Raw genomic sequence first — 12,128 nt, forward strand, 5'->3', positions numbered from 1 at the left:
CGTTTGAATTCCCACAAAGTTTTCTCAATAAACAAGCACAATATACTCTCGGATTCAGGTACACTAAGAAAAATAAATGAAATTAATCATGGTTCTTGTTTTCTTTAAAATATTCGTTGACGCTGCCAAACTGTGAAAAATCACTCAACAAAACACTTTTTGCAGAATCCAAACACTGATTTTAAGGCGAATAGCTTTAAAATAGAATTTGTCTTGCTGCTATAAGTTTTACCCCCTTGTTGCTCGCCATTATAAAACATGTATAAGGTTGGTTGGCTTTTTAAGAGCAAATCCTTTAGCTTTTATTAGTTTGACTCCCTTATCGCTTGCTATAATAAAGTATATATAAGAAAAATAAGCTGACAATAAAGCAAATATAAGGGGGGTTTGAGGTTATTGTTCTTGTAATTTGTGCCCAAACGCACCCTTATTAGCGTTAATACGGCTCTTATAAGAAATTTATTTTTGGCATTTTTAGCCACTATGAGAGGATTTTTTGTTTGTTGGGAATCTTATATCCAGAAGGCAAAGTAAAATAGACACCTCATTGCGTTCAGATTAAGATTTCAAGTTTATTTACATCGAGTAATATTTTTAGGAAACGTTAAAATATCAAGTTATAGGTAGGTTTGTCAAAATCAAGGCAGTAACTGTCCAAAATGCTTGGGGTTAATGAAATAAGCTTTTTAGATGAAAAAACAAAAATCCCTAGATAGTAACAGAGAGCAAAGGAGAGGGCGGCCTTATGTATCTACATATTTATTTATATTTAAATACCCAGAAACAACATTTTTTCAAGAAGATAGATATTTTAAAATTATACCGGGATGTAAATTACAAAGTAAAACATTGAAACAATCATAATAGGTATACGATAGCTATTTCTTGAAAGGATTCGAACCCCGAACCCACACATTAGAACCTTTGGCCACGATACTTAACATCTCCTCGTCTCGTTGGTCTAGCTATCGTATAGCGTGGCTGTTGAGCACGATGTCTCGGGTTCGATTCCCGGGTCGGGCTAAAATCGCTTTGTAGGTTTTAGAAACTTTCACATAGCAGCCTAGAGCCTGGAAGTAGGCGATAGATTCACACGTTCATCGGATGAGCTTGTAAATAAATGTCGGTCCTGCGCTTGATTACTCTCTGGGCCCCGATTCTCCTAATTTTACTTAAGCGTCATACGATTGACATTCGACTCGATTCGACTGAGATCCGATCCCGACTCGATTACGATTGAAGCGTATGTGGCATTTCGCTATTTTTTCTTTGAAATAAACGTTTTTATCCTTTTCTGTCATTCAATAATGAATCATTTTGTCTGCAAATGATTTACGATTGCAAAATGATTGTACAGCAAACTACCGTATGGACCAAAATCACTAAAATAGCAGACCAATCGCACACCAATCAAATGTCAATCGAATACGATTGGTCTTTTATTAGTAGCAGAATGCCCGATATGGTTAAAACTGCTATTGCGATCATATTGCGATTCGATTTCTACTCGATTTTGACATTATTAACTTAGGAGAATCGGGCCCCTGGTCATGTCGGATTACCTTACCAACGGGCTATTAGAATGAAGGAAAGAGAGTGCTCCTGTAACTGCGCATTTGCTTGTTCACTATAATAATATGTCCTGCGCTGATGCTAATCTCCTTATCTGAAAACAGCTCCCGTGGCCGATAATTGACTGACGGCTAGGAGGACATCATCATTATTATTCGTACAAAAACGGTGTGGAAACCTAACCTGAAAAATCAACTATGCACGTACATGAATATGGTCCATATGATTAACGAATATGGTATACCTATGTGTTTAAGTTAAAGTATATATATCACTACCGAAACAAACAGTCTGAAGTCCCTTGTCAGGCAAGGGATGGTACCATTACAGCCATTACAGTCCTATTATCTGAACTTCTATTAGTTTTTATTTTTCAAATGATTTCAAGCAAAGCAGTTGTCAATAGCTAGTTGCTCAATACATGGAAAACACGTAAATAATTGTTTAGTAAGACATGTTTTGTACTTTGTACATTCATGAGTTCAAATTTTACAAATTGCTATGAAAGCAGATATTTGTACCATGCGCACAAGTGTGGCATATTATTTTATCTTTTTAATTATGAACTAATTAACTCTTTAACCATGTGCGGGAAATAGTTACCTCGATATGCAGGTGAAACCGCGGGTGAAAGCTAGTAGTACCTATATAACATAGATAGGTACTTAGTTGTCTAAGGGCCTATGCACACCACGTTTTTTAAACGCGCCGTCGACGCGCGTTTTTATCCTGCAGAGCAGTTTGTTGTCGTTTGCATCACTACAAACGCGCGTCGACGGCGCGTTTTTATCCTGCAGAGCAGTTTGTTGTCCTTTGTATCGATGCAAACGCGCGTCACCGGCGCGTCTGTATCGATACAAACGTGCGTTTGCATCGCTACACGCGCGCGTTTGCATCGCGTCTGTATAGGTGTGCAAAGGTCTACAGGCTGCGTCTGTCTTGCGTGCGTATCGTGTCTGTATCGCTACAAACACGCGTCGACGGCGCGTTTAAAAAACGTGGTGTGCATAGGCCCTTAACCAGACACCATTCTCAAAAAATGAAAATTATTGTATAATGTACTTGCGTACTGAACTGAAGAGAAAATAAAGATTTTTTATTGTAAGAAAAAACCGCCGGCAAAGATGGAAAATTATGAGCAGCTGAATGAAAATTGATGGTGCCTTGTTTTCTATGACTTTATTATATTTTTTATTAATTAATTACTTCGTGTTTAAAATAAAAAATAAATAAAAGTTTGGGTTCAAATTATTCATCTTGACTAGGGCTGCCATCTCGAATTTCACCAAACCCGGACAAACATTAAAAAAACCCGGACATTTGGCGTAAATCGCATTTTTTCCCTGAAGGAGTTACAACAAAATAATACCTAATTTGTAATCCATTTACTATTAACACATACTTAAATCCAATGAGGTGCTTCCTTACATGAAAAGTGTCCGGGTATTCCCCGGACACTTCTTGAATCCCCGCCCGGACGGCCCCCGGACGGCCTCCAAACGAGGACAAATCCGGGGAAACCCGGACGGATGGCAGCCCTAATCTTGACGAGAACTTTTCACTAATGCGGATAGTGGCAACTTTGCTTGTCACTGAAAAGCTAAAAATAAAACCGAGTTCCAAAAACAATAGATTTTTTTGTGCTTTTTAGGGTTTTTGGAAGTCGGTTTTTATAAGAATGTATTTAGTTTGATTTTAAAAGGACTTTCCGTTAGTTTTAATAGTCGAATAGTGATTCTATTATAATTGCGTATACACAGTTCCAAAAAGTTAATTTTCTATTGGTAACAGCTATTGTAATATACCTACTTAATTATAGAATAACGGACCTACACCTCATAAATTTTGTTATTCACGTTATGCCATACTTTCATACAATATACCATATGGTCCATATAGATACACTAATAGATACCTACCTACAGAACACATTTTCCATCCAAAAAAAGACCAATAAGTACCTACTTTACTACACGTAGGTACGGAAAATACCTAAAAGTATTTAATGGTTTGAATTAGGGCGCAACCGGCCGTAAAAATATAAATCTGATAAACAATTATTGCAATATGCACGCAGCTTCTAATGCCTGGGTAGATAACTGATGGCAAGATTTATCAGATGATAGCCATTTAGATACTAAAAATATGTAAAATTAAAACCATTTGGTTGTAATTTCATCCTACTTTAGGAAGGCACCTATTTGGTTAACTGGTTAAACTTCTATACATGGGTAGCAAGTAATTGCATGTCTTTTGTATGTATTTAGGTACGAGCATAGACTATTATATATACCTAATAGTAAGTGTAGTAGGTAGTATTACTTCATAAGTAGGTACATACTAGGTTTAGATTCTGTGTTAACAACATTATTGAGTAGGTACCTTTCTTTCTTTCTTTCTTGTGGTTATCACTCTCAACAGAGTGGTTCGTGTATTGAGTAGGTACCTATTACCATTTTTTACTTTCTGCCCACGACGGCAACGTGTAAAAACAGGGGCCCGATTCTCCTAAGTTAATAATGTCAAAATCGAATCGCAATATGACGTCTTTTTTTTTTTTTTTAACGACGTCAAAAATCATCAAATGACCCCTCCCGCTGTGGGTTAGCAGCGGAAAGGGAGTGTCAGACTCTTACTGACTAAAAACCGTCGTGTTCCGTCATAGGCCTTTTGTGTACCAGGGCCGCGGTATCTCTTTCGAACAACCCGCAGCCCCGGCAGGCCTTGGCCCTGCTGGGCCCCGCTGGGGTTGCTGACATCTCTTTGAGGAGCGCGTGGAACAACGCGCGACGTCGACACGGGTCTGTCGTCTAAGTAGACAGAGGGGCGATGAGCCACCCGAACTCACCACCCACAGACCCACGCCTACGGTGGCCGGGAGTCATCTCGCGACACCCGGCGCCCATGGTGTCTACCTGGTCCAGCGCGGCGGCCGGGATGAGAGGTGCGAACTCTCTGGCGTTCCGCCTCCTCCTTTTCGAGCATGACCGCTTCGCAGAAGGAGGCGACGGCATCCCATTCCCTCTCGCCCTGGACCATGGCCTGAACCAGGGCCGGACGCGAGAGGTCGCCGCCGCCCAAAGCCTCGACGAGGACCCGGCGGTGCCCCTCCCATGCGGGGCACACCTGGACTGTGTGGTCCACCGTGTCCTCGGGGCTGTCTGCACAATGGTGACACCCGGGCGCCTCCTCACGACCGATTCGGTGCAGGTACCTCCCGAAACAACCGTGTCCGGTGAGGACCTGCGTCATGCGGTACGTGAGGGCGCCGCGACTCCTCCCGAGCCACTCCTCAAAGAGGGGACTTACCGCCACGATGGTGGCGTGCCCTGCACTGGGCTGCGACAGTCGCTCCCTCCAGGCCACCATGAGATCGCGCCGGACCTCGCCTCCAGATCCCACGGTGGCAGTCCAGCAAGTAGGCCAGCCGCTTCGCGGAAGATCGTGCGGTACCCCCGGATTAGCCTAATGGCTATCACCCTTTGGGGCACGTTCAGGTAGTGTACAGCCCACGGATGGATGCGGAGCTTTAATAATCTTTTGAAGATGTTATCAGGCCGATTCAGGCCATAGTAGACAGATTACTATAGGTAATAGTTACTACCATATCAACAATATCGTAATGATCGGGATGTTTCATAGTTGAAAAGCGGCTTTTCGTGGTGTGAAGGCTATTAAGAAATCTTTCTTAGACATATAATAGTATAGGTACGGGTCCAATGACAAAGTTTTGCTGCGTTGGGGAGTCAAGTAACGAAACAAGCATAATGTTTGTTTATTATGATTTTAATTAACCACGTAAAGTGCCTACATGAAAAGTTATAAAGGGTCAACTTGTGATGTTAGACAAAGTTAAAGGAGAGGCTTTGTCAACTTAAACAGCGTTAATTACCCACGTAGACCTAATAACTATTAGTTAACCATGACTTTACCACTTTACTGACAATGATCAAACTTCATTTACACGCCACTAACAAGCGGAAAGATGTAATCGCAAAAACTACACAGAGACAAGGTCAATCATGGAATCCGGACAGTTTACACTCAGTCCAAATTCGGAGTACTCGTCGGTATGACGAAGAAGTTTGTTATATTATTCATTCTCATAAACTTTAGAAATGGCTTAATGGCAGACCAAATAATATCACGATCTATAGCCAAAATAACACAGAGCTTCGCAGAAAGCTTCATCAAGCATCCAATAATTACTTCAGCTACGTTTGCGATATCAAATGCTCTCGCTGCCGGTGTTAATTTGATAACAAAAGTGCCTTATGCGGTGTCGAGAGCGCTGGGCCCTATCAAACTTTCTTCACAAATCAGTAAGACTAACGTCGTAGATTCTGTCGATAAATTTATGGCAGACTTCAACTCTGGGAAAACAAATGAAGATGCTGAAATGAGCATTGTAGATATCCTTCGCAAGTATGGATATTCTGTAGAAAGACATGAAGCTACAACAGAAGATGGTTTCTTGTTGACCATGTTCAGGATCCCCAGCAACGGCTCCGCGGTGTTCCTCATGCATGGGTTACTCGGTAGTGCTGACGACTTCGTGGTGGCGGGCCCCGGCAACGCCCTCGCGTACCTGCTAGCTGATCAAGGTTACGACGTGTGGATGGGCAATGCTAGAGGCAGTAAGCATTCGCGACGTCACATAAGCCTGCAGCCTTCAAGTGCAGCATTTTGGGACTTCTCCTGGCATGAAATAGGAATATACGACCTCCCAGCTATGATCGATTATGTGTTAGCCAAAAGAAATACAAAAACTCTGAAATACGCCGGCTTTTCTCAAGGCACGACATCTTTCTTCGTGATGACCTCTGAAAAGCCCGAATATAACTCAAAGATATCTGTTATGGTTGCTTTGTCCCCCGTTGCTTTTATGGCAAACGTGGTTTCCCCGGTTATCCGACTGTTGGCACCGGGAACATCAATCATACACGGTGCTTCGCAGACGTTTGGGGTGTATGAATTTTTACCGGACAGTAAAGCAATTAATACAGTTAAATGGCAACTCTGCGGCACTGGCCCCCTAGCTTCGATATTATGTAGCAACGTTTTATTCCTAATCGCTGGTTTTGATTTTGGTCAGCTCAATGTTACCAATTTGCCTGTGATATTCGGCCATATGCCAGCCGGAGCATCGGTGAAGCAACTTGCTCATTACGGCCAAGGACTTATATCCCGGGATTTTAGGCAATTCGACTACGGTAGTGATGAGAATATGAAGAGATACGGTGTTAAAGTGCCTCCGAGTTATGCATTGGATAAGATAGTAGCGCCCGTTTGTTTGTTGTACAGTGACGCAGACTGGCTCGCACACACCACGGATGTGGAGCTACTTAGTAAGAAGCTGAACAATGTAGTTGACAAATACAAGATACCCTACGAGCAGTTCAACCATTTTGACTTTATTTATGCTAAAAATGTAAAAACTTTAGCTTATAAACGGTTGTTGGAAGATTTTTCAGAATTCTAAAGTATGAGTGAGTGATAGCTAAGTATAGTGATGTGACCCATTGTGCAACACAGAGCAAGGCTGATTTTATACATTTTTGTAAAAATTGCAAATAACTCATTTAAATACACAATACAAAATAAAAGGTTGTAAATTAAATATAGTTTTCCATATTTCAGGCAGACGGGTTTCTCTGGCTCGGCAACAGTCGTGTTGGGCTACCGATAAACGTTGAGCTGCTGTGGTCAAAAAATTATATAGCACTAGCACTAACCTATTATAGCCTTCCTCAATAAATGGGACACTGAAATAATATTTCAAATCGGACTAGTAGCCCTGAGTCCTGAGATTAGCGCGTTCAAACAAACAAACACTTCAGAATTTCTTTCTAGTCCTTGCTCGAAAAACACGGTGTTATCCATTGATCCCGTGGCTATCGTCATTTTGTAAACCTATTATGACACCTATTTGAGAACCGACAATACCGACCTACCAATTTTTTTATGCGTTAGAGAGCGTTAAGACTGTTGTGATGATATTCGTTATTTATTCATATTTCAATCCTATTGCGGCGTAAAACAGTTCAAAAATATGTATTTACTCCCTAGCAATCGTCCTAGGTAAATAAGTTGTATGTAGCACCTTAGATTTAAGATTACTACATTCAACATGAGACCTTAAGTAAATCCGTCGCATTCCTATTTATGAATCAAGCTAATTCTTTTCATATCATTTCATCCAATTTCATAGGTTCCCTTTACACAAAACACCGTGAAGATGTGACACTCGTGACGGAAACGATAGCATCGACAGGAAATTAAACAAATGATTTGCACAAATAACAGCAGGGATGCTTAGCAAACAGTTTTGTTTGTCACTGTTTACTTGCAATTTGTTTAGACTTGGCATGACCCAGAAAATTTGCTGATATTGGTTCGTTTTAAGACCCGTGTTAAAAGTTTTTAGGGTTCTGTAGTAAATTAGGAACCCTTATAGTTTCGCCATGTCTGTTTGCCGTCCGTCCTCGCTTAATCTCAGTGACCGTAAGGACAACAAAGCTGAAATGTGGTGCCAACATATATATCAATAACGCCGACCAAGCGCAAAAATAAAAAGTGGAATAAAATATTAGGGAACGTGCACGTAAAGGGGGACTGTTTTTTTTCATTCCAACTCCTGCCAGCCATTCTGATATCACTGATATCAGGGGCCCGATTCTCCTAATTTTACTTAAGCAACATACGATTCACGTTCGACTGCGATCCAATCCCGACTCGATTAATAGATTGAAACGTATATGGCATTCCGCTATTTTTTCTTTGAAATAAACGTTTTTATCCTTTTCTGTCATTCAATAATGAATCATTTTGTCTGCAAATGATTAACTATTGCAATATGATTGTAGAGCAAACTACCGTATAGACCAAAATCACCAAAATAGCAGACCAATCGCAAACCAATCGAATGTCGTTGGAATACGATTGGTCTTATATTAGTAGCAGAATGCCCGATATGGTTAAAACTGCTATTGCGATCATATTGCGATTCTATTTCTATTCGATTTTGACATTATTAACTTAGGAGAATCGGGCCCCAGAATGGCCTTCACCTATAGCATATAGGGTAGCAATTGGTAGCAACTAATGGTAGCTGGTAGCAATTAGGTAGCAACTCTCTATATGTATTTCGAGGGGATGGGTGAGGAGTGACAGAGATTCTGGCGGTAACGAAAACCCATCGAGATTTTACGCATTAATTAAAAAGCAAAAAAAAATTGTTACATTTTTTTCTGAGTTGATGGGATAGGTATGTGGTGTCAGTTTTTTTTGTAAATGTAGTAGGTAGGTACTAAAACATAAAAAATATAATTTTGAAATGTAATTGAGGCCTACATAATGTATTGCGCCTGTAGTGCAGCGATTGACTGGCTAAGATGTGTCGTGGGTTCGATTCCCACAATGAAGTTAACTATGTTAATCGGAATGCCTATTGAGTAAAGTGCTATGCCAGCGTTCAGTTATCATTGTCAATGATGAGCAAATCAAAATGTATGAACTATTGAGCTTACAGGGGCCCGATTCTCTTAAGTTAATAATGTCAAAATCGAATAGAAATCGAATCGCAATATGATCGCAGTTTTAACCATATCGGGCATTCTGCTACGACCAATCGTATTCCAACGACATTCGATTGGTTTGCGATTGGTCTGCTATTTTGGTGATTTTGGTCTATACGGTAGTTTGATCTACAATCATATTGCAATAGTTAATAATTTGCAGACAAAATGATTTATTATTGAATGACAGAAAAGGATAAAAACGTTTATTTCAAAGAAAAAATAATGGAATGCCACATACGTTTCAATCGTTATCGAGTCGGGATTGGATCGCAGTCGAAGGTGAATCGTATGTTGCTTAAGTAAAATTAGGAGAATCGTGCCCCAATTTTAAGGCACGGCGTCATCCGTCATCTTCATCTTGCCTTTAACATTACATAAAAAAGTCGTCGCATAGAGGTAAAAGTAACCGGTGCCGCAAAAAAATAGCCATCTCCTTTATTTTATTTTTTTCCTATCCCCTATCACTAACTATAGGAGTCAGGAGTATCGCCACAAATCTCGGAATCAAATCGAATGGAATCGAATCTGGCACCGCGTAGCGTGCACGGTAGTCGAGCTTGCAATATCCTCGGGGCAGTCACCGATAAACCACCTAGCGCCATCTATTGAAATATTACAGTAATTGTTCAAAAAACCGAATCAAGTATGGAAATAATAGCTTTTTTTTTAATCAGTGGGCCAGTTTGTTTGTTTTGTATTATGTACATTAAACTTTATGGTGGTAATGGGCTCCGTCACTGTCACATTTGTCACTACCATCGGAACATAGTCATAGCGTAAGGTCCTCTAGATTTGAAGTCATATTACGAAGACTGGGATTTGGTGCTCAAATCAAGGAAAATGCAGCGACACGTCGAATATATTATATATTATACATATATTTTTCATTCTACTGATAAAATTCTACTTTGTGCAATAGATAGGTCAATCTTTCGTTTTCTATGAAACCCGTGTTTGAAACGAAGACCCCAGCGCCATCTCTTGTTTCTTTTATTTACTAATTAAAGAAGCAAAGAAATACGAAGAAATAACTGTCTGTCTGACTTTCACATCAAAACATTGAAACCAATCAAAACAAGTTTGCAATTAGATAGTCTAGCTAACTAGTACCTGAGAAAGGACAGAGGCTACTTTATTATCTGGGTGCCGGTGATAAATGATTCCCAAAGGCCAGTATTCATCAGACTCTGTTGATAGTCTTTATGACATATTTAAGAAAGAAGTTCACCATAAACACTGTGAATGCATATAAAACTTACTTTGCAATAACAAGTTAGGTTTGGCTAGGTTTAATAGACAAAAATAAAAGGGGAATATAGTGTACTTAATTTATTTACATCCTAAAATTACATAGATGGAATATAATTAAAACATTGCTTTAGCCAATATGATGGGTTCTACCTGAAACAAAAAATTAATCTTTATTAAACAATATTTCACAGCTACTTGAAATACAATTTTTTTTTTGCTTTCATAATATAGAAAATGAAAGTAATCTGATTGATATAAACATAATCAATATTGGTTTATTAGTTTCACAAATATTGTTACCATAGTGGCTGACAGGTGCTTAAGGCCTGGTTCATATAAAAAACAATGTGATTTGCTTATGGACAGTAAGTTCTGAATTTTATGTGAGCCTTATTAAAAAAATTATCCTTAACCAAAGTGAATTATTTCTTTATATAGGAACCAAGCCTAATTGTTGTGTTATAAATTAACATCATTAGCCATCAGAATAGTTTCGCAAAACATTGGCACTGCGGTTCATGAGCATGGTCAATCAGGACTCCAAACCCAAACTCATTTTTTTATTTTTAATAAGTTGTATACAGGCTGCATGGTTCCAAAGAGTTTGTCTTAGGTAGGGCTGCCATCCTTCTGGGTTTCCCCGGATTTGTCCTCGTTTGGAGGCCGTCCAGGGGCTGTCTGGGCATGTTTTCAAGTGTCCAGGGAAAACCCGGACACTTTTCATTTAAGGAAGCACCTCATTGAATTTAAGTGTATGTTAATAGTAAATGGATTACAAATAAGGTATCATTTTGTTTTAAAAAAAATTGTACTCGTTCGGGGAAAAAATGCGATTTACGGCAAATGTCCAGGTTTTTTTAATGATTGTCCGGGTTTGGCGAAATTAGAGATGGCAGCCCTAGTCTTAAGGGGGAGAACTGGCAAGAAACTCCACAGACACTGCATTTTATGTTTCAGAAGATATTTTCAGTCTTATTTTATTACCTGTTTCACTTAGTGCTGTTAGCATTAATGTAGTGGTACAGGATTACTAGTAAGAAAATGGAGACTCCCAGGATGTTGGAGAACACGGCCAATTGGATGTCGGTGATCATGATGACTGATTGTAGCTGAAAAATAACAGTAATTTTGTTAACCTTTTGTATAGATTGTCTTAATGGGTGGAGGTGGATGGATACGAGGGGTTTAGGCTAAGGTTCAAATTAGTTTCTTTAACGGTCATTATGGATCTACATTTTCTAAGGTTAATGAAAATGAACAGCTCCTAAACGATTTCATACGATACTTTGACGCCACCCTGGGTCTCTTCGCCAAGTGCGCAATGTACAGTTTGTATTGTATAAGTAAAAGCGAAGTTCTGTATATTCAATCTTTAGTAGTAAGTACATTAACTGGATCTGCTTATTCTGGAAATACTTACATATTTGCAGCGAATTAATTAAAATATTAGCACGAATTTCGGCCACCGCAATAAAAACAAGTACACGTCAGTCGGACACACAGATAAAAAATATTCAATGAAAAAGCAGAGCACTAAAATAAATTATAATAAAACAAGTTGAAACTTAATATCATCATGAATTTTTAGTAATTACGCTTACATTTTAATTCATTCTGATCGTATACTGAAAATATTAATTATTTCAAAATAAAACACGAACGAACGGACGAAGAAAAAAAAATCCTTGTAACCATTTCACATATTCCCAAAAATTATTTTTACGT

The 12,128-nt window shown here is 39.3% G+C and overlaps 2 protein-coding genes across 2 annotated transcripts; one reads left to right on the top strand and one right to left on the bottom strand.

Annotated features, from left to right (window-relative positions):
- The first annotated feature begins 5,644 nt into the window (after nucleotides 1-5,644).
- Nucleotides 5,645-8,181, top strand: LOC124638302 (lipase 3-like). Its single transcript, XM_047175237.1, has one exon. It carries the CDS (start codon nucleotides 5,645-5,647, stop codon nucleotides 7,052-7,054), a length of 1,410 nt encoding a protein of 469 aa, XP_047031193.1. The 3' UTR covers nucleotides 7,055-8,181.
- Nucleotides 8,182-10,466: 2,285 nt separating this feature from the next.
- Nucleotides 10,467-11,965, bottom strand: LOC124638203 (dolichyl-diphosphooligosaccharide--protein glycosyltransferase subunit 4). The gene is made up of 3 exons (XM_047175101.1): nucleotides 11,824-11,965; nucleotides 11,388-11,512; nucleotides 10,467-10,553 (listed from the first exon to the last, which is right to left on the bottom strand). Exon 2 carries the CDS (start codon nucleotides 11,495-11,497, stop codon nucleotides 11,393-11,395), a length of 105 nt encoding a protein of 34 aa, XP_047031057.1. The 5' UTR covers nucleotides 11,498-11,512; nucleotides 11,824-11,965; the 3' UTR covers nucleotides 10,467-10,553; nucleotides 11,388-11,392.
- Nucleotides 11,966-12,128: the final 163 nt, after the last annotated feature.

The sequence above is a fragment of the Helicoverpa zea genome, chromosome 17, assembly GCF_022581195.2.
Source record: "Helicoverpa zea isolate HzStark_Cry1AcR chromosome 17, ilHelZeax1.1, whole genome shotgun sequence".
Classification (NCBI taxonomy): domain Eukaryota; kingdom Metazoa; phylum Arthropoda; class Insecta; order Lepidoptera; family Noctuidae; genus Helicoverpa; species Helicoverpa zea.